The sequence below is a fragment of the Chiloscyllium plagiosum genome, unplaced genomic scaffold (assembly GCF_037043375.1).
Source record: "Chiloscyllium plagiosum isolate Xiang-an unplaced genomic scaffold, Cpla_swu_hap1 HiC_scaffold_33, whole genome shotgun sequence".
Taxonomy (NCBI): Eukaryota; Metazoa; Chordata; class Chondrichthyes; order Orectolobiformes; family Hemiscylliidae; genus Chiloscyllium; species Chiloscyllium plagiosum.
In genome coordinates this window covers 17,364,711-17,392,681 of record NW_028270171.1, presented here as the reverse complement: position 1 = coordinate 17,392,681, position 27,971 = coordinate 17,364,711, and the positions used below count along the sequence as shown (strand labels likewise).

At 47.6% G+C, this 27,971-nt stretch overlaps 1 protein-coding gene across 1 annotated transcript in view; it reads left to right on the top strand.

Moving 5' to 3' along the window:
* LOC122542252 (caspase recruitment domain-containing protein 11-like) overlaps nucleotides 1-27,971 on the top strand; it is a 128,793-nt gene that overhangs the window by 35,069 nt on the left and 65,753 nt on the right. Inside the window, exons 3-5 of the mRNA XM_043679794.2 lie at nucleotides 588-725; nucleotides 20,193-20,518; nucleotides 26,848-27,027. Coding sequence (XP_043535729.2) covers nucleotides 588-725; nucleotides 20,193-20,518; nucleotides 26,848-27,027 — 644 coding nt within the window. The remainder of the gene's footprint in view (nucleotides 1-587; nucleotides 726-20,192; nucleotides 20,519-26,847; nucleotides 27,028-27,971) is intronic.

The window sequence follows — 27,971 nt, the reverse complement described above, 5'->3', positions numbered from 1 at the left end:
TGCTGCCTGGCTTGCTGTGTTCTACCAGCCTCCTGCCTGTCCCTCCTGATGCTGCCTGGCTTGCTGTGTTCTCCCAGCCTCCTGCCTGTCTCTCCTGATACTGCCTGGCTTGCTGTGTTCCTCCAGCCTCCTGCCTGTCCCTCCTGATGCTGCCTGGCTTGCTGTGTTCCTCCAGCCTCCTGCCTGTCCCTCCTGATGCTGCCTGGCTTGCTGTGTTCCTCCAGCCTTCTGCTGGTCTCCCACAGGTTCCAGCATCTGCAGTTTTTTTGTTTCTGAAATGGTCCAGCTAGTCACTCTAATGAACAGCAGTTAGAGACAGGCAAAAAGGACTGGCCTTGCCCAGTGATGCCCATTGCCTGTGAAAGAACAACAATACAACCTACCACTATCAATCTGCTATTACCTCCTCATGCATGTAGAGTTTAGCAGATGGGATAGACAAGTCTAGCCTTCATGGTTTCACCAAGCTACTGGGGCCAATGATGGCACCCCTATTGACATTGCCAATTCAGCATGGGTGCAGGGATCTGGTCCAATTTTCCTCCTGACTGTTCCGTCATCTTAACAGTAGACCTTTCTGTCCACAGGCCGCCTTCTGGACATTTTGCGTTCTCGAGGTAAACCTGGATATGAGGCCTTTTTGGAGAGCCTGGAACTTTACTACTCTGAATTGTACAAGTTAGTAACTGGCAAGGAGCCAACCAGATGTTGCTCAGTACTGGTCGGTAAGTAAGTCATTGTTTACTGTGCTAAGTACCTCATCATCACCCAACTAAGACCGAGCAATGAGGTATTGGTGTAGTGGTAATATCTCTGGACTAGTAGTCTAGAGGCTTAGATAATGCACTGGGGGACATGGGTTTGAGTCCGATCCACCTATTGAAGTTTATAAAATCATGCGGGAATTGGATGGGGTGAATAGCCAAGGTCTCTTCCCCAGGGTAGGGGAGTCCAGAACTAGAGGGCGTAGGTATAAGGTGAGGGAGAAAGATTAAAAAGGGACTTAAGGGGCAATGTTTTCATAAAAAGAGTGGTGTGTGTATGGAATGAGCTGCCAGCGGAAGTGGTGGAGGCTGGTACAATTACAATATTTAAAAGGCATCTGGATGGGTATATGATTAGGAAGGGTTTCGAGAGATATGGGCCAAATGTTGGCAAATGGGATGAGATTAATTTAGATGCCTGGTCGGCATGGATCTGTTGGACCGAAGGGTCTGTTTCCACACTCTGTGACTCTTTGGTAGTTTTTGGAATTTAAATTCAGTGAATAAAATCTGGAACTGAAATTTAGTCCTCATGACAGTGATTGTGAAACCATCATCACATCTTCGCTTGTGATGCCAAGATATACAAGGCCAAGGGCTGGAAATTGAGATTAGAATGGTAAGGTGTTTGGTTTGGACAGGCCCAGACTTTGATGAGCGGAAGGGTGTTTTTCTACATCATACACCTCCCCGATTCTTATGTTGTAAAAGCTGAGTTGGTTCACTCATGTCCTGAAGGGAAGGAAATCTCTTGGCGTGATCCGGTCTGGCTGACTTTTTTTATGCATTCACAGGATCTGCGCCTCGCTGGATAGGTGGTAGTTAAGAGTCAACCACATTACTCTGGGTCAGGAGTCCCATGCAGGCCAGACTCAGATTTCCTTTCCTAAAAGGACATTTGTGAACCAAATGGGGTCTTCTGATAATTGCCAATGGTTTCATTAGACTGTTAATTCTCAGTTTTTATTGAACTCAAACTCTGCCATGGTGGGATTTCGAACCCCAGTCCTCAGAACATTCCCTGGCTCATTGGATTAATAGCCTGGCCCTAATACCAGTAGGATATCACCTCCCCTAAGTAACTGCAGACCCACTGCAATCTCATTGACTTTCAAGTGCTCTCTGTGGCTCAGTTCATGGCTAACTCTCAGGGGAGACAATGGCCTCGTGGTATCCTCGCAGATGGTAGCATTTGAGGTCAATTAAAAGAAAACTGGAATTAAGAGTCTAATGATGACCGTGACCATTGAGTGGTGGCTCAGTGTTGGCACTGCTGCCTCACAGCGCCAGGGACCCAGGTTCGATTCCAGCCTCGGGAGACTGTCTAAATGGAGTTTGCATGTTCTCCACATGTCTGAATGGGTTTCCTCCCACAATCCAAAGATGTGCGGGTTAGGGTGGATTGGCCATGGGAAATTGCCTATAGTGTGCAGGCTAGGCAGGTTCAACATGGGAAATGCAGGATTCCAGGGGTAGAGTAGGGCAGTGAGTCTGGTTGGGATGTTCTTCCGAGGGTCAGTGGGGACTTGGTGGGCCAAGTGACCTGCTCCCACACTATAGGGATTCTTTGAAGCATTTGTTGATTGTTGGGGGATGGAAAATCCATCTGGTTCACTAATGTCCATAAGACATAGGAGCAGAAATCAGGCCATTTAGCTGATTGAGTCTACTCTGCCATTCAATCCCGGCTGGTAGGTTTCTCAACCCGATTCTCTCGCTTTCTCCCAGTAACCTTTGAGTTAATGGTCTGCCCAGGCCTACCACACGAAGGCTGCTTTTTGGGGCCTGTGTGGGTGAGGGGAGAATCCCTGTACAAGTGGATTTATCTGCCTGGTGACCAGATACATTTGGTAGGACTCTTATCCCTGAAAACAGACGGCCAAGCCAATGTGCACATTGACATCTGGCACATCACCTGGAAATGAGATCAACAAATAGAGAAAACTCCATACAGTGGCACGGTAGCACAGTGGTTAGCACTGTTGCCTCACAGCGCCAGAGACCTGGGTTCAATTCCCGCCTCAGGCGACTGACTGTGTAGAGTTTGCACATTTTCCCCATGTCTGCGTGGGTTTCCTCCCACAGTCCAAAGATGTGCAGGTCAGGTGATTTGGCCATGCTAAATTGCCCGTAGTGTTAGGTGAAGGGGTAAATGTATGGGTGGGTTGTGCTCCGGCGGGTCAGTGTGGACTTGTTGTGCCGAAGGGCCTGTAATCTAATCATTGTGGGCGGCACGGTGGCACAGTGGTTAGCACTGCTGCCTCACAGCGCCAGAGACCCGGGTTCAATTCCCGCCTCAGGCGACTGACTGTGTGGAGTTTGCATGTTCTCCCCATGTCTGCGTGGGTTTCCTCCGGGTGCTCCGGTTTCCTCCCACAGTCCAAAGATGTGCAGGTCAGGTGAATTGGCCATGCTAAATTGCCCGTAGTGTTAGGTAAGGGGTAAATGTAGGGGTATGGGTGGGTTGCACTTCGGCGGGGCGGTGTGGACTTGTTGGGCCAAAGGGCCTGTTTCCACACTGTATGTAATCTAATCTAATCTAATAGTCTGAGGCCTAGGCTTGCCAAAGCCTATCTGTAGAGGTTTTATCCTATTTCCAACTGCCCAACTGCTCCCTACAACTTTGTAAAACAATATCTTTGAAACGTCCCCACCTTACAGGATGTGGGATGACCTTTGACACACCAAGCCACATGTTAGGTCAGGTGACTAAATCCTAAATCACAATGGTTAATTTAAATGGAGTTAACACAGGAAGGAAGTCCTTGATTGACCGGAGAATCCAGGACCAGAGGCCTGCAGTCTAGGGATAAGTGGTCGGCCACTTAGGACTGAGATCAGGAGAAATCTCTTCACCCAGAGAATGGGGAGACTCTGGAATTCTTTCCCATAGAAAGCAGTTGAGGCCAAAACATTGAATGTTTTCAAGACAGAGTTAGATATAGTTATTAGGGCTATATGGATCAAAGGGTAGGGGGAGAAAGTGAGAACAGGGGATTGACTGAGATGATCATATTGAATGGCAGGACAAGTTTGAAAGGCAGAACGGTCTGTATTTTCTAGTTTCTATCTGTAAGGAGGAAAGCGAGGTGCTGAGGTTTCTCCTGAATTTGAGAGCTTAGGGCCCAGTTGACTGAAGGGAGGACCACCAAGAGTGGTGATAATTGGCCATTGCTTTGATCAAGAACCAACAGAAATCAGAGGACTGGGTGGGAGGGCTCTCATCGAATTAGGACGGGGTTTGTTCTTGAGGATAAAACATGGGAGAAGGGGCCAGTCGCTAGCAAGAACTGTATTGAGAATTAACAAGCTAACACACACTGGGCAGCACAGTGGCTCAGTGGTTAGCACTGCTGCCTCACAGCGCCAGGAACCCAAGTTCTATTCCAGCCTCAGGTGATGGTTTGTGTGGAGTTTGTGTGTTCTCCCCATGTCTGTATGGATTTGCTGCAGGAGATGCAAGGTTATACAGTAAGGGTCTGGGTTGGTGTGGAACCGATGGGCTGAATGGCCTGTTTCCATGTGGTAGGGGTTCTATGATGCTGAAGTCATTATTTTAGAGCACAGATTCAGTGATGATGACCAAAAACAGTGACTTCAGTCCTCCCAACTGTAAGCGATTTCTGCCGTGATCTAATATGGGTTTTCCATTGAGGAGTTGGACGGGTTAGAGATAGAGTGGATGGCAGAGCTGAGGATGAGTAGGGAGCCACGGACATGGGGTTAAAATGGGTTGGCTGTTTTGTGCCTGGACAATACTTGATGGGCCGAAGGGAATTTCTCTCTGCTTCAGACCTCGTTAGGGGCATCGATAGGATAAATAGACGAGGTCTGTTCCCTTGGGTGGGGGAATCCAGAACTAGAGGGCAGAGGTTCAGGGTGAGAGGGGAAAGATATAAAAGGGACCTAAGGGGCAACTTTTTCACACAGAGGGTGGTACATGTGTGGAATAAGCTGCTAGAGGAAGTGGTGGAGGCTGGTACAATTACAACATTTAAAAGGCATCTGGATGAGAATGTGAATAGGAAGGATTGAGAGGGATATGGGCCAAGTGCTGGCAAATGGGACTAGATTGGATTGGGATATCTGGTCGGCATGGACAAGTTGGACCGAAGGGTCTGTTTCCATGCTGTACATCTCCATGACTCAAGGACGGATGTGGAAGTTGATGTATGTGCACGTGAGAAAGGTTAGGGGTCAAGGGTTGAACCCTGGGAGAAACAGTAACCAATGGTCCTAAAAGGTGCCAAATACACGCAAATTCCTTTTCCTTCTGCCTGCAACCTTTGGTCACATGGCTCTTTGAAGATGATAGGGCTGTCAGGGATCTCTATGCAGCTGATTAAATGTGTTGGAACACATTAGTGAGGGCGTGAACAGTGTTCTTTCCTCCCTGAACCTAATCTCCTGTAACAGAAGTGATTACACCTCAGAAATATGCATTGGCCTGAAGGCACGTTGAGTGTCCTGAAGCATTGAAAGATGTTTTCTGAATACAAGTCTTTCTTTCTAACGCTTTACGTGACATCCTCCTGCATTAACCCTTTACATGTTGATACAAAGTACACTCTTGGAATGCTGTGTACATTTCTGATTGCACCTCCCACCCTATTTGAAGGATGTTGCAAAACTAGAAAGGGTGCAGAAAAGATTTACAAGAAGGTTTGAGTTATAAGGAGAGGTTGGAGAGGCTGGGAATCTTTTCCTTTGAGTGTCAGAGGTTGAGGGGTGACCTTATAGGTGAGGGTCATATATTAAGGTGAATAGCCCCTAAGATCTTTTCCCTAATCCAAAACTAGAGGGCATAGGTTGAAGATGAAAGGGAAGGGATTTAAAACAGACCTGAGGGTCAACTTTCTCACACAGAGGGTGGTGCGTGTATGGAATGAGCTGCCAGAGGATGTGGTGGAGGCTGGTACAATTACAACATTTAAAAGGCATCTGGATGGGTATATTAATGGGAAAGGTTTAGAGGGATGTGGGCCAAGCACTGGCAAATAGGACTAGATTAATTTGGGAAGGGTGGTCCCTATGGATGAGTTGGGCCGAAGGATCTGTTTCAGTGCTATATGAATCTGTGACTCAAATAAAACACTGTTTAAAAAGGAAGCTCTGGGGGAATTTTAAATCTCACTGCACATAAAGCTGTCTCTGGGCTGATGCACAGGAAACCAACTAGGAGAAAGTGAGGACTGCAGATGCTGGAGATCAGAGTCGAGAGTGCGGTGCTGGAAAAGTACGGCAGGTCAGGCAGCATCCGAGGAGCAGGAGAGTTGACGTTTCGGGCATAAGCCCTTTCTTCATTCCTCATAAGCCTCATTCCTGATGAAGGAACCTCAATTCTCCTGCTCCTCTGATGCTGCCTGACCTGCTGTGCTTTTCCAGCACAGGAAATCAAGCCTTGCCATTGTTATAACAGAAGTTAAAGATTTTATGGAAGTTTACAAAACCCCTGAAATCACTTGTCTTTTTTAGACAGAAAGCATGGAACAGGTTTCTGGACAGTACTGGATGGGCAGCATGGTGGCTCAGTAGTTAACACTGCTGCCTCACGGTGCTAAGCTACGATTCCAGCCTCGGGCGATTGACTGTGTGGGGTTTGCATATTCTCCCAGTGTCTGCGGGGGTTTCCTATGGTTAGCACTACTGCCTCACAGCGTCGGGGACCCAAGTTTGATTCCAGCCTCAGGAACATGTCTGTGTGGAGTTTGCACACTCCCCCCATGTTTCTTCCCACAGTCCAAAGGTGTGCGGGTTAGGGTGGATTGGCTGTGGGAAATTACCCCATAGTTTCCAGGGATGTGCAGGTTAGTTGGGTTAACCAGGGGGAGTGCAGGGTTACAGGGATGGGGTGGGTCTGGGTGGCATGCTCTTTGGAGGGTCAGTGTGGATCTGATAGGCCAAACGGCTACTTCCACAGCGTGGGTATTCTGTGATTTTATGACTGTTTATAACAATTGAATGGTGTAGCTGCAGATAAACAATATACATGAGCTATAACTTTACCATTAAATACCCTAAGTTCCTGTGAAAACTCCCCTTACACACACAGATAGACAAAAAAAAAAATGTTGGTATTATGGATGGAGGAAAAGACTGGGAAGGCAGATCAGTATGTACACAGGTTTCACTGAGGTGAATTCTCTTGGACTGATGGGGACTTGCTGCTCATTCTGTTCAGGTTAAAAGCCACAACTCACAGCAAAGGTGAGGGTAAAAAAACTGGCTTGATTCAGGCTTTAGGTTTTTCTATTGCAGAAAGACACCTCCTCCTTTTGGGGTGACATGGTGGCTCAGTGGTTAGCACTGCTGCCCCACAGCGTCAGGGACCCAGGTTCGATTCCACGTGTCTGTGTGGAATTTGCACATCCCCCCCCATGTCTACTTGGGTTTCCTCCCACAGTCCACAGATGAGCAGGTTAGGGTGGATTGACTGTGGGAAATTACCCCATAGTGTCCAGGGATGTGTAGGCTAGCCATGGGAAACGCAGGGCTAGAAGGCTGGGCTGGATCTGGGTGGGAATCTCTCCGCGAGGGTCAGTGTGGACTCGATGGGCTTCCATACTGGAGGGATTCTACTCTGCTCGTGAATTTAATGAGACGTAACCATAAGAGAGGAATTGGATACATATTGAAGATGGAGAAATTTGCAATAGGGAAAGGAAAGGGGGAATGGAACTAAAAATGTTGCGGCGCAACCTAAGAGCTGACGTGGCTACGATGGGCCAAAATGACCTCCTTCTGTATGATAAAGATTCTATGCAGAATCACTCGGCGTATAAGAATCCTGCTGCTCCACGGTTTCCAGGTGTACTGGAGGGAGGTAACAGCAGAGTAACCCACATTGCTGAATAACTGGAGCTACGATATACTCCACTGAGCAGCTGTGTCAAGGGAGAACAGGTTGAGGCCTGTTGGAATGCCTGAGATGTTTTACTTGGGCACGAACAGGGAATTTCGTTGTGTCTGCTATTGGAGCTGACACATCCCTTGTAAGTTTTGCTTGAACTTCTGAGCAGAATTTCACAGAATCCCCTGCAGCATGGGAACAGGCCATTCAGTCCGACTGATCTGTGCTGTTTACGCCCCACGTTGTTGTTCTCGTCCTTTCATTCTTTCACCATCTCCTTCCAGCCCCGGCTTTAACGCTGCAGCGATTGGAACCAGGTGGATCTTAGTGACTGCGAGACCCTCGGTTGGGCCTGTTAAACTGGGCCAGTCAAGGAGCCTGTGCTGACATATATAACCAGGGAATTCAGAGAGTTCCTTCATTCTAGGGACTGGCTCTGAGCTGGCTGATCACAGCTTGTGTACGTTGCACGTATAAATGAAGAATGACTTTGTGACGGGATACCAGCCTCTGTGCGGTTATTCCACTCACGTATTGACTAACTTGGATAGCTCAGTTAAAAACCGAAAGAACTGCGGATGTTCTAAATCAGAAACGACGACAGAAGTTGCTGGAAAAGCTCAGTGGGTCTGGAGCATGTGTGAAGAGAAATCAGTGTTAATGTTTTGGGACCGGTGACCCTTCCTCAGAACTGATAGGAGCGAGGTTTATATGCAGAACATAGAGGGTAGGGAGTAAACAATAGATTGGCACAGAGCCCAAAGAGAGAGAAGAACAGTTGGACAGATGAAGGAGTGGACAGCGGTCTGGCTGGGAGGGTGAAGAACTGCTAATGGAGACTGTTAGTGGCTAACAATAGGAAGTGTGTAATGGCAGACCATGTGATAACAAGGCCCAGTGTGTGGAGTAGAGGGAGGAGTGCAGGCCCTAAAATTATTAAACTTGGTATTGAGTCCAGAGGACACCTCGGGTGGCTGGTTTGTGGTGCATTGCAATCACTGGGTCAGTTCCTGGACCAACTCAAGGTTAGGGCATTCCCAGCCCTCGCCTGAGGCATGGTGACCCTCAGGTTAAACCACCAACACCCATCTCTTTCTAATGAGAGAGAGGAGCCCGAGGAGATAATGGTAACATGACCTTTACTCACCCAGCTTTCCCTTCAATTCACCTCAAACACTTTGGCAGCATTGGGGTCCACATTCCCACCACCTCAAACACTCAGTGGTATTGGGGTCCACATACCCACTACCTCAAACACTCAGTGGTATTGGGGTTCACATACCCACTACCTCAAACACTCAGTGGTATTGGGGTCCACATACCCACTACCTCAAACACTCGGCAGTATTGGGGTCCACATACCCACCACCACAAACACAAAGTGGTATTGGGGTCCACATACCCACCAACTCAAACACTCGGCAGTATTGGTGTCCACATACCCACCACCTCAAACACACCGCGGTATTGGGATCCACATACCCACCACCTCAAACACACTGCGGTATTGGGGTCCACATACCCACCACCTCAAACACACCGCGGTATTGGGGTCCACATACCCACCACCTCAAACACACCGCGGTATTGGGGTCCACATACCCACCACCTCAAACACTCGGCAGTATTGGTGTCCACATACCCACCACCTCAAACACTCGGTGGTATTGGGATCCACATACCCACCACCACAAACACAAAGTGGTATTGGGGTCCCCATACCCACCAACTCAAACACTCGGCAGTAGTGGTGCCCACATACCCACCACATCAAACACACCGCGGTATTGGGGTCCACATACCCACCACCTCAAACACTCGGCGGTATTGGGGTCCACATACCCACCACCTCAAACACACCGCGGTATTGGGATCCACATACTCACCACCTCAAACACACTGCGGTATTGGGGTCCACATACCCACCACCTCAAACACTCGGCAGTATTGGGGTCCACATACCCACCACCTCAAACACTCGGCGGTATTGGGGTCCACATACCAACCACGTCAAACACTCAGCAGTATTTGGGGTCCACATAGCCGCCACCTCAAACACTCGGCAGTAATGGGGTCCATATATCCACCACCTTAAACACTCGGCAGTATTGGGGTCCACATACCCACCACCTCAAACACACAGCGGTATTGGGGTCCACATACCCACCACCTCATACACTCGGCAATATTGGGGTCCACATACCCACCACCTCAAACACTCGGTGGTATTGGGGTCCACATACCCACCACCTCAAACACTCAGCCGTATTGGGGTCCACATACCCACCACTTCAAACACTCAGCGGTATTGGGGTCCACATACCCACCACCTCAAACACTCAGCAGTATTGGGGTCCACATACCCACCACCTCAAACACTTGGCGGTATTAGGGTCCACATACCCACCACCTCAAACACTCAGCGGTATTGGGGTCCACATACCCACCACCTCAAACACACAGCGGTATTGGGGTCCACATACCCACCACCTCAAACACTCGGCAGTATTGGGGTCCACATACCCACCACCTCAAACACTTGGCGGTATTGGGGTCCACATACCCACCACCTCAAACACTCAGCGGTATTGGGGTCCACATACCCACCACCTCAAACACTCGGCAGTATTGGGGTCCACATACCCACCACCTCAAACACTCAGCGGTATTGGGGTCCACATACCCACCACCTCAAACACACTGCGGTATTGGGGTCCACATACCCACCACCTCAAACACTCAGTGGTATTGGGGTCCACATACCCACCACGTCAAACACACAGCGGTATTGGGGTCCACATACCCACCACCTCAAACACACCGCGGTATTGGGGTCCACATACCCACCACCTCAAACACACCGCGGTATTGGGGTCCAGATACCCACCAGCTCAAACACTCGGCAGTATTGGGGTCGACATACCCACCACCTCAAACACACAGCGGTATTGGGGTCCACGTACCCACCACCTCAAACACACCGCGGTATTGGGGTCCACATACCCACCACCTCAAACACTCAGTGGTATTGGGGTCCACATACCCACCACGTCAAACACACAGCGGTATTGGGGTCCACATACCCACCACCTCAAACACTCGGCGGTATTGGGGTCCACATACCCACCACCTCAAACACTCGGCAGTATTGGGGTCCACATACCCACCACCTCAAACACACTGCGGTATTGGGGTCCACATACCCACCACCTCAAACACACCGCGGTATTGGGATCCACATACCCACCACCTCAAACACACTGCGGTATTGGGGTCCACATACCCACCACCTCAAACACACCGCGGTATTGGGATCCACATACCCACCACCTCAAACACTCGGCAGTATTGGAGTCCACATACCCACCACCTCAAACACTCAGCGGTATTGGGGTCCACATACCCACCACCTCAAACACTCGGCGGTATTGGGGTCCACATACCCACCACCTCAAACACTCGGCAGTATTGGGGTCCACATACCCACCACCTCAAACACTCGGCAGTATTGGGGTCCACATACCCACCACCTCAAACACTTGGCGGTATTGGGGTCCACATACCCACCACCTCAAACACTCGGCGGTATTGGGGTCCACATACCCACCACCTCAAACACTCGGCGGTATTGGGGTCCACATACCCACCACCTCAAACACACCTCGGTATTGGAGTCCACATACCCACCACCTCAAACACTCGGCAGTATTGGGGTCCCCATACCCACCACCTCAAACACACCGCGGTATTGGGATCCACATACCCACCACCTCAAACACACCGCGGTATTGGGATCCACATACCCACCACCTCAAACACACCGCGGTATTGGGATCCACATACCCACCACCTCAAACACTCGGCAGTATTGGTGTCCACATACCCACCACCTCAAACACTCGGCAGTATTGGGGTCCCCATACCCACCACCTCAAACACACCGCGGTATTGGGATCCACATACCCACCACCTCAAACACACCGCGGTATTGGGATCCACATACCCACCACCTCAAACACTCGGCAGTATTGGGGTCCACATACCCACCACCTCAAACACTCGGCAGTATTGGGGTCCTCATACCCACCACTTCAAACACACCGCGGTATTGGGATCCACATACCCACCACCTCAAACACACCGCGGTATTGGGGTCCACATACCCACCACCTCAAACACACCGCGGTATTGGGATCCACATACCCACCACCAGAGTCCACTGGCCAAACATTCAACACTCTCTTCTCCCACCGTGTAAAAATATAACACGTCAGAGCTCTTGCAAAAGAGAGCTTCGACAAAATGTGCCATCTTTTCAACAATAGACAGTTTCTGTCCTACCAAAACTCAGTTCCTCAGTTACTAATGTGATAGTAACCAGCTCGCACCCCTCACTCTGCACCTCATTCTCTTTACAATCCAGCTCACTGCCATCCTAACAATCACTGCATAAATCCACTCACTGGCCCAACTCTATTCTTTGAGTTTGTTAAACCCCTCCTGTGGTAGCCGACCCTCCTTGTTGGTGATTTGGTTTCAGGCCAAGTGGGATTGAGAAACGTATGGCAGGTCCTATGCTCCTTATTCACTGACAGACCCATTCCATTTTCGAGTTTGAGATTCGAAGCTTTGCTTTCTGAGAATCCCAGTTCCGAACGCCTTTCCTTTCTGCTTCTTCCTGTTGTAAATGGGTCAGAAAGGGTTAATGCTGAGGAGCACCAATAACGATGCCCACCATGCTGACATTCTGTGGTCTTCAGACCATAAGACCTCAGTGGTGGGCAAGTTGTTGGTGGGAATCCTGAGGGACAGGATGTACATGTATTTGGAAAGGCAAGAACTGATTAGGGATAGTCAACATGGCTTTGTGCATGGGAAATCATGTCTCACAAACTTGATTGAGTGTTTTGAAGAAGTAACAAAGAAGATTGATGAGGGCAGAGCAGTAGATGTGATCTATATGGACTTCAGTAAGGCGCTTGACAAGGTTCCCCATGGGAGACTGATTAGCAAGGTTAGATCTCATGGAATATAGGGAGAACTAGCCACTTGGATAGAGAACTGGCTCAAAGGTAGAAGACAGAGGGTGGTGGTGGAGGGTTGTTTTTCAGACTGGAGGCCTGTGACCAGTGGAGTGCCACAAGGATCGGTGCTGGGTCCACTACGTTTTGTCATTTACATAAATGATTTGGATGTGAGAATAAGAGGTACAGTTAGTAAGTTTGCAGATGACACCAAAATTGGAGGTGTAGTGGACAGCAAAGAGGGGTACCTCAGATTACAACAGCATCTGGACCAGATGGGCCAATGGGCTGAGAAGTGGCAGATGGAGTTTAATTCAGATAAATGCGAGGTGCTCCTTTTTGGGAAAGCAAATCTTAGCAGGACTTATACACTTAATGGTAAGGTCCTAGGGAGTGTTACTGAACAAAGAGACCTTGGAGTGCAGGTTCATAGCTCCTTGAAAGTGGAGTTGCAGGTAGATAGGATAGTGAAGAAGGCGTTTGGTATGCTTTCCTTTATTGGAGAGAGTATTGAGTACAGGAGTAGGGAGGTCATGTTGCAGCTACAAGGACATTGGTTAGGCCACTGTTAGAATATTGCATGCAATTCTGGTCTCCTTCCTATTGGAAAGATGTTGTGAAACTTGAAAGGGTTCAGAAAAGATTTACAAGGATGTTGCCAGGGTTGGAGGATCTGAGCTACAGGGAGAGGCTGAACAGGCTGGGGCTCTTTTCCCTGGAGCATCAGAGGCTGAGGGGTGACCTTATAGAGGTTTACAAAATTATGAGGGGCATGGATAGGATAAATAGACAAAGTCTTTTCCCTGGGATCGGGGAGTCCAGAACTACAGGGCATAGGTTTAGGGTGAGAGGGGAAAGATATAAAAGGGACCTAAGGGGCAACTTTTTCATGCAGAGGGTGGTACGTGTATGGAATGAGCTGCCAGAGGATGTGGTGGAGGTTGGTACAATTGTAACATTTAAGAGGCATTTGGATAGGTATATGAATAGGAAGGGTTTAGAGGGATATGTGCCGGGTGCTGGCAGGTGGGATTAGATTGGGTTGGGATATCTGGTCGGCATGGACGGGTTGGACCAAAGGATTTGTTTCCATGCTGTACATCTCTATGACTCTAAGATGTATGCGTGGAAGTTGGCCTTTCAGCCCATCGAGTTTGCTCCTCCATTCAAAGCGATCAGGCCCAATAACCATCACCATGGGCAACAAAGATAATCCTTAACACCACTTTGCTGCCTTTTCTCCCTTAATTCTTTGCTCTTGAAAAAATTTGTCTATCTCAGCCTTGAATACAGATTAACCTCGATTATCCAGCATTCAATTTTCTGAATATTAGATTATCTGGCAAGATCGCAAGGTCCCGACATTATGTTATCTGGCATTTAATTATCCAGAATTCAATTAACCGAATGAAATATTCCCCGACCATGTCCTTCAGATAATTGAGGTTCCTCTGTATACTTCATGACCCAGCCTTAACAGCCTTCTGTGGTACTGAGTTTTATCAATTCTCTGCTCTCTGAGGGGAGAAATTCCACTTCATCTTTGTCCTATTTATGCAACCCCCTATTCTGAGATTGCATCCTCTGGTCCTAGACTCACAAACAAGAGGAAACGACCTTTCCATGTTTACCCCGTCAAATCTTTTAAGAATCCTGTGTGTGTCAATAAAGTCCCCTCTCATTTTCCTATATGGAAAGTTGAGTCGGCCCAACCTACTCAACCTACTCAATCTCACCTGACCCTCCACATATGGGATTAGCTGAGTGAACATTCTCTGGACTATCTCCAATTCCTGAGTTAAAAGGTCCCAAAACTGTTCACAGTGTTCCAGCAGTGGTCTAACGAATGCTTTTCATCGTTGTAAGCAAAAATTCCCTATTTTTATACTCCCTTACCTTTGGAATAAGGGCTAATGTTCCATTTCCCTTCTCTGTTACCTGTTGAACTTGATACTAGTCTTCATGTGATTTATGCACGAGGCCTGAATCAGTCTGTTCTGTCACCTCCTGCAGTCCTTCTCCCTTTAAATAATATTCAACTCCTCTATTCTTCCTGCCAAAGTGCCGAACCTCACATTTCCTCGCATTATATTCCACCTGCCAAGTTTATGCTCACTTGTAAAACCTGTCTGTATCCCTCTGTGTCATCCTCTCTACTTGCTTTCCCATTTATCACAAACTTGGCGATAGTACTTTCACTTTCCTATCCAAGTCAGTAATACATATTGTAAATAAACACTTGCCTTTACATCAAGTCTCTCTCTGTTAGTTAGCCAATCCTCTATTCACGCTAATATACTACCTCCGGTTCACTAATGTCCTTCAGTGAAGGAAGCTGCCATCTATGGGTGGCATGGTGACTCAGTGGTTAGTACTGCTGCCTCACAGCACCAGGATCCCAGGTTCGATCCCAACCTCGGGCAACTGTCTGTGTGGAGTTTGCACGTTCTCCCCGTGTCTGTGTGTGTTTCTTCCAGGTGCTCCAGTTTCCTCCCACAATCTAAAGAGGTGCAGGCCATGTGAATTGGCCATGCTAAATTGCACATAGCATTAGGTGCATTAGTCAGAGGGAAATGGGTCTGGGTGGGTTACTCTTTGGAGGGACGGTGTGGACTTGTTGGGTCAAAGGGCCTGTAAGGAATCTGATCTTGCCAACAATTGACTCCAGACCCATAATAATGTGGTTGACTCTTAACTGCCCTCTGGGCAATTAGGGATGGACAATAAATGCTGGTCCAACCAGCGACACCCTTGCCAAGTGAATGATTTTTTTAAAAAAAGCTTCTTTTGAGTCTTAGAATCCCTACAGTATGGAAACAGACTGTTCAGCCAAACAAGTCCACACTGACCCTCCAAAGAGTATCCCTCCCAGACTCGCCCCCATAGCCCTGCATCTCCAGTGGCTAATCCAGACATCCCTGGACAATTTCCCACAGCCAGTCCACCCTAACCTGCATATCTGTGGGAGGAAACTGGAGCAAACCCACACAGACACAGGGACAACATGCAAACTCCACAGACACAGTCACCCGAGGCTGGAATTGAACCCAGGTTTTGGCGCTGTGAGGCAGGAGTGCTAACCACTGAGCCACCCGTGCTATCTTTCTGAACACTGACTCCTAAACTTTCACCAAAGTTGTTACTGCACAGAGCAATTGGACTACACTTCATTTCACATTGAACCCAAACTGCACTGCTAATTATTCGCTGTTTGACTATGACAATTCCTTCTTTATTTCTGACTGCACACAGCAACTGATCGGATTTTAATGTAGCAATCACTTCGGACAATCTGTCCTCTAAATGTGGAAATGCTTAACTGAGTGCTGGTTCCTGCACCATAAGATGGATGTAAAAGGAAAGGGATTAGTTACAATGGGAGGGAGTCAAGGATTATTGGGGGCAGACAGGAAGGTAGTACTGAGTGGGAGAGCCAGGCACAGTGACCTATTTATGCTCAAAGTCCTTTATTGCTCGTCGGAGTTCTGGAGGATGGATTTGAAATATTGAATGAAGCGAGTTTTGAGAAGATTTGTAGCTCAGGTTGAGGTTCTGAATGTAGGTTTGTTCGCTGAGCTGGAAGGTTCATTTTCAGACGTTTCGTCACCGTACTTGGTAACATCTTCAGTGAGACTCGGGACGAAGCCGTCCGGAGGCTCACTGAAGATATTACCTAGTAGGGTGACGAAACGTCTGAAAATGAACCTTCCAGCTCATCGAGCAAACCTATATCCATATTGAATGAACTTCTTTTATTTTGATTCAAGATATTCATCATAGAATCCCTACAGTGTGGAAACAGGACATTCAGCCCAACAAGTCTACACTGACTCTTTGGAGACTATCCCACCCAGACCCATTGCCCTATTGCTTTCCATTTGCCCCTGACTAATGCACCTAACCTACACATCCCTGAACACTATGGGCAATTTAGCATGGCCAGTTCACCCTGTACATCTTTAGACTGTGGGAGGAAATGGAGCACCTGGAGGAAACCCACGCAGACACGGGGATATTTACAAACAGTCACCCGAGGCTGGAATCAAACCGGGGTCCCTGGCGCTGTGAGGCAACAGTGCTAATCACTGAGCCACCGTGCTGATGTTGGAATTCAGCCGCAGAGGGACCAGAGTCTGCCCTACAGCATCGATTATTAGTTCTTTCATGGGATATGGGCGCCACAAACTGGGCCGACATTTATTGCCTAGTCCTGTAATACCAATAGTCCATTGCCTACTCCAACTGAGAGGCTTGTTTGGCTATTTGAACCACCTCAGTGTGGGCCTGGAGTCTCACGTAGGCCAGGCTAGAACAACACAGCACAGAAACAGGCCCTCCCCGGCTGAGCCTACACATTGTGCGCTTCCATCCTAAAACTGTCTTCACTGACAGGATCCATATCCCTCCATTCCCTTCCTTTTCATGTATTCATCCAGGTGCTTCTGGAATGCTGCTATTGTGTCAGCTTCCACCACCTCCTCTGGCAGCAGGTTCCAGGCACTCACCACCCTTTGTGTGAAAATCCTGCCTGGCACGTCTCTTTTCAACTTCTGTCCCAACACCTTTGTCAGCCAGATGAGGTAAGGACGGCAGATTCCTTCCCGAAAGGGCATTAGTGAACCAGATGTGTTTTTTTTTCCCAAGCAATCGACAATGGTCATCGTTACACTCTTAATTCCAGATTTTTGTTGAATTCAAATTCCAGCATCTGCCGTGGCAGGATTTGAACCCAGGTCCTTACAAACATTACCCTGGGGCCTGTGGATTAATAATCTAGTGATATTGTCAGTTGGTCATCTGAGTGGCATATCTAGCCATTTCAGAGGGTAGTTAAGCTGTGGGTCTGAAGTCACGTCGACCAGACCAGGTAAGAATGGCAGAATTCCTTCCCTGAAGTGAACCAAATGGATTTTATTATTTCAGATTAAATCCCACCATGACACATTAGTTTGGAACATTAGTTTGGGTAACTAGTCTGACCTCATCACCATTACACCACTGTGTTCCTCAAAGAGCTATGAAGGAGTGTTAGGCTGAAACAACTGTATAGTTCATTGAATTTTGACTGGAATTCTGGTATTTGTCTTTGTGCACATGTGCAAAACAAATCTGCGCACTTCTCCTGCCAGAATGGCACTTTGTCCCATTCACTCATAATTAAGTGGGCGGCACGGTGGCACAGTGGTTAGCACTGCTGCCTCGCAGCGCCAGAGACCCGGGTTCAATTCCCGACTCAGGCGACTGACTGTGTGGAGTTTGCACGTTCTCCCCGTGTCTGCGTGGGTTTCCTCCGGGTGCTCCGGTTTCCTCCCACAGTCCAAAGATGTGCAGGGTCAGGTGAATTGGCCATGCTAAATTGCCCGTAGTGTTAGGTAAGGGGTAAATGTAGGGGTATGGGTGGGTTTCGCTTCGGCGGGTCGGTGTGGACTTGTTGGGCCGAAGGGCCTGTTTCCACACTGTAATCTAATCTAATCTTATTGTGCTCATTTGGGTGCCGCCATGTTTGTTATTGGCAGGGCATTTCACAGAGCATGTGCAGTACATTGCACGTGTGCAGTGTGAACCTTTTTCAGGGGAGAGGTGTTGCTTGTTGTGGCGAAAGAAGATACATTGTACACCTTAAACATAAAAACAGAATTGATCTTCTATCATCGTAGAATCCCTACTACAGTATGGAAACAGGCCATTCGGCCCAACAAGCTCACACTGACCCTCTAAAGACCAACCTACCCCCTCTACATTTACCCCTGACTAATGCACCGAACCCACACATCCTTGCACAGTATGGAGCAATTTAGCATGGCCAGTTCACCTAACCTGCACATCTTTTGGATTGTGGGAGGAAACCCACACAGACACGGGGAGAACGTACAAACTTCACACAGTCGTCCAAGGCTGGAATCAAACCCAGGTCCCTGGCGCTGTGAGGCAGCAGCACTAACCTCTGAACCACCGTGCCACCCATTCCCATGCTGAAATGTGATGCTCTTGTTGTGGTAAGTGTTTCTGGTGCTGTAGGTTTGCAGCGTGTGGCACATTCATGAGGTGATGGTGGAAGATTTGCATTTATGTAGCATCCTTCCTGAACGCAGCCTGTCCCATGGTACTCTACAGCCAATGAAGTACTGTCAAATTGCAGTCATGTCATGTAGGAAACAGTGTGCACACCGCAGACTCCCACAGACAACAATGTGATAACGATGAGTTAATCTGACCATGTAATGTTGGTTAGAGGATAAATGTTGTCAACACCACCAGGTATAAATCTCCTGCACTTCTTCAGAATAGCAGCATGGGATGTTTTACATTTACCTGAAAGAGTAGACAGTGTCTCGGTTTAACATCTCATCAAAAGAAGTAACTCTGACCATGAAGCATTCTCTCTGGAGTGCCAATTTGGGTGGAATTTGAATCCACAGCCTTCTGACAAAGAAGATTAGATTACTTACAGTGTGGAAACAGGCCCTTCGGCCCAGCAAGTCCACACTGACCCTCCGAAGAGCAACGCTCCCCCCGACCCATTTCCCTCTTCACCTAACACTATGGGCAATTTAGCACAGCCAATTCACCTGACCTGCACATTTTTGGACTGTGGAAGGAAACCGGAGCACCCGGAGGAAACCCACGCAGACACAGGGAGAATGTGCAAACTCCACACAGACAGTTGCCTGAGGTGGGAATTGAACCCAGGTCTCATGGTGCTGTGAGGCAGCAGTGCTAACCACTGAGCTACTGTGCCACCCAAGATGAGAATGTTACAGACGGAGCCCAAAAGATACATTGCTTTCCATTGTGCAGAGTTTATTTACTTACTCAATCTTACAGCTCTCTCCTTCCCTCCTCCCTGTGTGACAGCTATCCCCTGTTTAGATATGCACAAAGACACAGCATCATACAGCACGGAAACAGACCCTTTGGCCAATCTCATCCATGGGGATCAGCTTTCTTAAACTGAACTCGTCCCATTTTCCTGCATCTGCGCCAAATCCCTCTAAACCTTTCCTATCTACGTACTGTCCAAATGTCTTTTAAATGTTGTAATTGTACCAGCCTCCACCACTTCCTCATTCCATACACGCACACCCTCTGTGTGAAAAAGTTGCCCCTTAGATCCCTTTTAAATCTTTCCCCACTTACCTTAAACCTATACTCTCTAGTTTTGGACTCTGCTATCCTGGGGAAAAGACCATGACTATTCACCCTATCCATACCCCTCATGATTGCATAAACCTCTGTAAGGTCATCCCTCATGCAATACCACTTCCTCTGGCAACTCATTGCTTTTATGCACCACCTTCTGTGTGAAATAGTTCAATTAATATCCATCAATCGTAGTTAACCTTAACAAACCAGATATTATTAGCTGATTAGAGGGCTGGTTTTTGTGAGTAGATTGCAGCTGAAAGCTGGATCAGCCACATTAGCCACTAATCCATAGCACTGAAGGAATTTTTAGAAGATTAAGGCATTCAGCCAAAGTGATGATAACATTTGTAGCAGGTTTCCTTTCAGGTTATTGATGTTGTGAAATGATTCTTCTGTCTGTTCCCGCAGTCGAAGAGGGTTACGAGGGGTTGACGCAGTTCCTGATGGGTGAGGCGGTCAAGATGCAGAAACAACTGAGGGACAAAGCCATGGTGATCCACCAACTCCACAGCAAGTGCGAGATGCTGCAGGAGAGTAACAAGCAACTGAGCCATGGCCACCTGGAGCTGAGGAGCCTGCAGGAACGCTACAGCAAGCTGAAAGAGGAGTTCAACCTCCACAACAACGAGCTGAACAAGATCAAGGAGGAGAACTACCTGCTGGCTCTGCGCTACGCCCAGCTCAACGAGGAGAAGAGCATGGCGGTGTCGAGGAGCCGGGAGCTGCAGCTGGAGGTGAGGGGCCAGAGTGGCTGATCCCTCCTTTCGTCTTAGCACAGAGTGGGCTCCTCACACATAGAGTCACAGAAACAGACCCATTAGTCTAACAGTCCATACTGATCAGATTCCTAAATTAATAATCATCAAGTCATAGAGTTATACAGCACAGAAACAGACCCTTCAGTCTAACAGTCCATACTGACTAGATTCCTAAATTAATAATCATCAAGTCATAGAGTTATACAGCACAGAAACAGACCCTTCAGTCCAACAGTTCATACCGACCAGATATCCTAAATTAATAATCATCAAGTCATAGAGTTATACAGCACAGAAACAGACCCATCAGTCTAACAGTCCATACTGACTAGATTCCTAAATTAATAATCATCATGTCATAGAGTTATACAGGACAGAAACAGACCATTAAGTCCAACAATCCATACTGATCAGATTCCTAAATTAATAATCATCAAGTCACAGAGTTATACAGCACAGAAACAGACCCTTCGGTCCAACAGTTCATACGAACAGATATCCTAAATTAATAGAGTCATAAAGATGTACAGCACAGAAACAGACCCATCAGTCTAACAGTCCATACTGACTAGATTCCTAAATTAAAATAGTCATAGAGTTATACAGCACAGAAGCAGACCCTTTGGTCTAACTCATCCATGCCGACTAGATATCCTGAATCAAACCACAGTACTCCAAAAGTGGCCTAACACAGTCCTGTACACCCGCAACGTGACATCCCAACTCCTATACTTAATGCACTGACCAATAAAGGCAAGTGTGCCACATCACAGTTCACCCATTCTGATCGGAACAGTTCACAAGGAACCCTGGACAGTAGGGCTGATGGTGGTCATGGCACTGGACTGGGAATCTTGGAACTCGAGTGAATGTTCTAAAGGTATGGGTTTGAATCCCACCAAGCCAGGTGGTGAGATTTTAATTTTATGGGTGGCACAGTGGCTCAGTGGTTAGCAAAGCTGCCTCACAGTGCCAGGGACCCAGGCTCGATTCCACCCAAGGAATGGGTGAAGTTTGCAAATTCTCCCTGTATCTGCGTGGGTTTCTTACCACAGTCTAAAGATGTGCAGGTTAGGTGGATTGGCTATGCTAAATTGCCCATAGTGTCCAAGGATATGCATCCTAGGTGGGTTAGCCATGGAAAATGCGCAAGTGAGGACTGCAGATGCTGGAGATCAGAGTCGAGAGTGTGGTGCTGGAAGAGCACAGCAGGTCAGGCAGCATCCGAGGAGCAGGAGAGTCGACGTTTCGGGCAAAAGTCCTTCATGGGAAATGCAAGGCTACCAGGATGCTCTTCAGAGGGTCGGTGTGGACTCGATGGGGGCCAAATGGCTTCTTGCTGCACAGTAGAGATTCTATGAGATGTAGTGGTGTTGCCACTGTACCTGTGATGCAGAGCTCCACGCTAATGTTCTGGTGGATAGATCCTGGGAAATGGTGAAGTTTGAATTCAATCAAAAACCTGGATTTTTATTTTTTTAACAAGCCTGATAATGACCATGTGACCATTGTTGATTGCCGTTAAAACCCCATTTGGTTCACTGATGTCCTTAAAGGAGGACAACAGGTGGGCAATAAATGCTGGGCCCAGCCAGCGACGCCCACATCTCACAGATGAATAAACAAATAAGAAAAAGCACACACAATGCATCGTTTGCGCTGGGACGCTCTGTAAACCATGACCGATTGCTCCGAAAGAACCTGCAAATCAAGTTGGTGGTTAGAGGAATTGGCGCCACCTTGTGTGCCCTCTGAGTAATACTTCACATCTAAGGCAAATGGAGAATATCTCCTTTAAAGAATCAAACAAACATAACCTTGTAACAAGGTGCACATTTCTCTAGCTCAAAATGTTTTTGGGGCTTCCTTCAAACTGGGAAGGGGGTTAATGCCTGATCTCCTCGGAAACAGGTTGATAAACGCAGTCCACAGATGGGCCAGGAGCACCCAGAGCAAGGGTCTTGGGGGAGGGATGACGTGTACAGGAGAGGTCCCTGGTGCTGGTGGAGAGTGGCAGGGGACGCAATGTTGGGTGGGACCAGGAGGGTCAATGAGATGGCAGAGTGGTCATAGAGTCATACAGCACGGAAACAGACCCTTCAGTCCAATCAGTCCATGCTGACCATAATGCCAAACTAAACCAGTACCACCTACCTGCTCCTGGCCTATAACCTTCCAAACATTTCTTATTCATGTACTTATCCAAACATCTTTTAACTGTTGTAACTCTACCCACATCCACCGCTTCCTCTGAAAGTTCAATCTGCACATGGACCACTCTCTGTGTAAAAATAGTTTCCCCTCATATGTTTTGCAAATCTTTCGGCCTCTCACTTTAAAAGTATGCCCCCTAATCTTCCCACTCTGGGGAAAAGACACCTTCCATTCAACTTATCTATACTCCTCATGACCTTATAGATCTCTGTGAGGTCACCCCTCAACCTTCTACACTCCAGTGAAAAATGTCCCAGCCTCTCCTTATAACTCAGATCCTCCATTTCTGGCATCGTCCTGGTAAATCTTTTCTGAACCCTCTCCAGCTTAATAATATCCTTCCTTTAAGGGGGCGACCAAGGGGTAGAATTGGCGCTCTGACCTGCTGGGTGCCTTCAAAACGGACACAGTGCCATCTAGTTTCTAAATCATGATGGTGCAGTTGGTATGCGCAACTGACAGACTGCAAACATGGCTTCAGCTTTTCCAATGTTTAAATGGATGGAGTGTTTACTCCTCGCAAACATAGACACTGAGGGCAGTGGAGGGGCTTTGAGATTCAGCATTGAGGTAGAGGAGGGTACATACTGTGCTTTCAGGTGATGCTACCTGTCCAAATGAGAAATATGGGACTTTTTTCACTGGACTGGACGAGGTTGAGAGGTGACCTTATAGAGATTTATAAAATCATGGGGGATATAGGTCCAGTTGATAGGTCTATTCTGCTATGGTGGGGGATTTTAAGACTGGGGGCACATTTTTAAGGTGAGAGGAGAGAGATTTAAAAAAGACATGAGGAGCAATTTTTTTAAACGCAGAGAGTGGTTCTTCAGTGGAATGAACGTCCTGAGGAAGTGGTGGATGTGGGTGCAGTTACAAAGTTTAGAAGGCACTTAGATAAGTACATGGATGGTGTAGTGATTGGAACCAGATGGATTGCATTGACAATGAGATCCCTGATTGGGGATGTTGACCTGGGCCAATCAGGGAGCCCTGGGCAAAAGGTATAAACAAGGGATTCCGAATCTCCTCAGTTCAGGGACTGACTTCGAGCTGGCTGACCCACAGTCAGTGTTACTGTGCACAAGTAAATAAAGAATGACTCGGTGACAGGACACCGGCTTCTGTACAGTTATTTCAAATAGGGAAGATTTAGAGGGGTTTGGGCCAGGAGCAGGCAGGTGGGACGAATTGAGTTTGGGATTATGTTTGGCATGGACTGGTTGGACTGAAAGGCCTGTTTCTGTGCTGTGTAACTCTACGAAGGGATCAGAGATGGGGAACTATGAGGGGTAACATGGTGGGAGTGATAAAATAAGCCATTTTGTGGCTGTGTCTCTTGATCTTACTCGATAAGTAGGAGTGGGGCTGCTGTTTGATAGATATTGTTAAAAATAATGGACAACGTTAAGTTTAATTTATATGTTTATTCGTGTTTTTTACAAGAGGAAGCAGTGATTCTAGTTTAATATTTTGTTCTTTGCAGCTTGGTCTGTCTGTATGTATTTTTAATGAGATTTTAGTGGGCGGCACGGTGGCACAGTGGTTAGCACTGCTGCCTTACAGCGCCAGAGACCCGGGTTCAATTCCCGCCTCAGGCGACTGACTGTGTGGAGTTTGCACATTCTGACCGTGTCTGCGTGGGTTTCCTCCGGGTGCTCCGGTTTCCTCCCACAGTCCAAAGATGTGCAGGTCAGGTGAATTGGCCAGGCTAAATTGCCCGTAGTGTTAGGTAAGGGGTAAATGTAGGGGTATGGGTGGGTGGTGGGTCGGTGTGGACTTGTTGGGCCGAACGGCCTGTTTCCACACTGTAAGTAATCTAATCTAATAACCCTTCAAGTGAAGAGAGAGGGACCAGTAGCTTACAGCACTAAAAATAGAACGCTACTATAATGTTGCCTCACCACAGACATCCAGGGACATACAGTGATGTAGGAGAATCGAGAAGGAAGTCAGTCAGAGGGTCAGAGTGCGTGAGTAAACGAGAAAGGAACAAGAGTCTTAAACTGTCACATCAGAAATCCTGCAAGACAACGTAGAGTAGAGTAGGTTTTATTTGTCATGTCTACCATAATTAACTAATACAGGAAAAAATGAGACAGTGTCCCTCCAGTACCAAGGGTGCTACATGGACAGCACAAACTATACAATCATACCACGGGCAGCATAAAGTGTATAAGAAGTTCAAAACACACAAATTACAGTGTCATAAAAAAGAATGATAATTAACAGACATGGTTCTAGCAGCAATTCAAAATTGTGCAAAGAATTTCAGATGGGAAAGAGTCTGATCATACTGTGTTAAGGAGCCTGATGGCTTGGGGGAAGAAACTGTTGCACAGTCTGGCCGCAAGAGACCGAATGCTCCTGTATGCCAGATGGCAGGAGGGAAAAGAGTTTGGGTGAGGGGTGTGTGGGGTCTTCCACAATGCTCTTAGCCTTTCAGATGCAGCGTGCGATGTAAATGTCTGTAATGGAGGGGAGAGAGACCCCCGATGATCTTCTCAGCTGTCCTGACTATCCATTGTACGGTCTTACAATCCGAGACGGTGCAGTTCCTGAACCAGGCAGTGACACAGCATCCTTTGAACTCACCCGACTGTAGGTGTGCCAGCCTGAACAATTGATAATTACTTTCCTTGTCACATGTACTGAGTTGAATACTGTGAAAAGTTTGCAGGTCGGCACTTACACCACAAAGGTATTTAGATCCTCATGCTTCAATACAAATTCTTCGGGGAAAAGAAATTAAAAATAAGGAGCCCACCATTACGCAGTTTCAAAAGTGAAAACTCATTTTAATAAATTAGAAAAATAACAAAACAAGAAGTTCATAATAACAGTCCTTCCACCATCGTGGGTGGCACAGTGGTTAGCACTGCTGCCTCACAGCGCCAGAGACCTGGGTTCAATTCCTGCCTCAGGCGACTGTCTGTGTGGAGTTTGCACGTTCTCCCCGTGTCTGCGTGGGTTTCCTCCGGGTGCTCCGGTTTCCTCCCACAGTCCAAAAATGTGCAGGCCAGGTGAATTGGCCATGCTAAATTGCCTGTAGTGTTAGGTGCAGGGGTAAATGTAGGGGAATGGGTCTGGGTGGGTGCACTTCGGCGGGTCGGTGTGGACTTGTTGGGCCGAAGGGCCTGTTTCCACACTGTAAGTGATCTAATCTAATCTAATCATAATGCAATAAAAATATCTTCTCGGTATTTTTGTCCAGTGTAATATAGTTCATGTCTTTTTGTTGTTTCAGGTACAGTTTATTCTTTGTGATAGAAGTACTTTGGCAAGCTCTTATGCATGTCTTCTGTAACTACACTCGATAGACTTATTTCTTTAAAAATAGAAGTTAGAGTCTATAAGGCAGGTTTTACTTGACTTTTTCACTATTTAAACCAGGACCGAGAGAGAGAGAGAGAGAAATAGACCCACTGCTGTTTCACACCTTCGTGACTTTCAGAAAGAATTCTAACATCTTTACCTGGTCTGAAGTCTTTTTGAAAGCTAGTCAGTTTAAATACAATTAGGAAGGACGAGACATGCAGGCTTTGCCTATGACACTCACATTGTGTGAAAGGCGCAGTGGCTCAGTGGTTAGCACTGCTGCCTCACAGTGCCATGGACCTGTGTTTGATTCCAGCCTCGGGCGACTGTCTGTGTGGGGTTTGCACATTCTCCCAGTGTCTGCGTGGGTTTCCTCCGGGTGCTCTGGTTTCCTCCCACAGTCCAAAGATGTGCAGGTTAGGTGAATTGGCCGTGCTAAATTGCCCCACTGTGTCCAGGGATGTGTAGGTAGGTTCATTAGTCAGGGGTGAAAATGTGTTGCTGGAAAAGCGCAGCAGGTCAGGCAGCATCCAAGGAACAGGAGAATCGACGTTTCGGGCATAAGCCCTTCTTCAGGAGTAAATGTATGGTAGGGGAATAGGTCTGGGTGGGATACCCTTCAAAAGGTCGGTGTGGACTTGTTGGGCCAAATGGCCTGTTTCCATACTGTGGGGATTCTATGATTCGAACACCACCAGCTGCTGTTGGTTTCTTGTTGAAGAATCAGGCCAGAGGTGACTTTGCCTTTCTGTAAACTATGAGTTCTCTTCCAGACTGACCAAATGAGATGCAGACTGTATGGGATTGAGGAGGAGTGTCTGATGGCCCGTAGACTCTCCAACAAGCTGAAGAAAGACATTGAGAACATGCCAAGCAGGCAAAGTGTCATAAAATTGCAACATGACAAGGACCAGCTGCAAACCAGAGTCCATGAGCTCCAACACTTTGTACAGGTAACTAACCTCGACACTGGGAAGTTAACAGGATGTGAATGTCTCTTCATTTGTTGTAACATCTTTAATCTCATTGAGACAAATGATTCTGAGGGCCCAGACAGGCTAAATGGGGGTGATACAGTGGCTCAGTGGTTAGCACTGCTGCCTCACAGCACCAGGGACCCAGGTTCAATTCCAGTCTTGGGTGACTGACTGTGTGGAGTTAGCACATTCTCCCCGTGTCTGCGAGGGTTTCCTCCAGGTGCTCCGGTTTCCTCCCACAGTCCAAAGATGTGCAGGTCAGGTGGATTGGCCGTACTAAATTGTCCCGTAGTGTCCATGAATGTGCAAGCTTGTGGTTAGCTGTGGAAAATGCAGGGATAAGATGGGGGCGGGGGTGCTGGGTCTGAGTGGGCTGCTCTTTGGAGGGGGTGTGGACTGGATGGGCCGAATAGCCTGGTCCCACACTGTATGGATTCTATGAAATGCTGGGAGAATGTACCTCAGCAAAGGGGAAATCCATGTCTGGGGGGCCACACTTTGAAAGGGAGAGGGGGTTGGTCTCTCACTTAAGACAGAGATGAAGAGCAGTTGATAGTACTTGAACCATTCTACCTCAGAGAGCTGTGCTTTTGGGTGATATTCAAGTTACTCAGATGCATGAACGAGTCAAGAATGGGAAAGGAACATGCTGGAAAATGATCTTGAGGCTACAGTTGGATGAGACGTCAATGTAGTAACTGGTGGAGAGGGCTCAATCTTCTCTTCCTGCTTCTACTTCACATCTCCTGCTGGACATCAACACACAGCCTTCAGGTTTAAGTGATGATGGTGTTACTCACTGAGTTGTAGCTGTAGGTACTCAATCATGTCACTCTGATCTGATACTTACCCCGAGTGACCTCAGTGTGGTCAGCCACTCCGCATTCCTTCATTGGACGGAAGGGCCGCAACCAATTCTG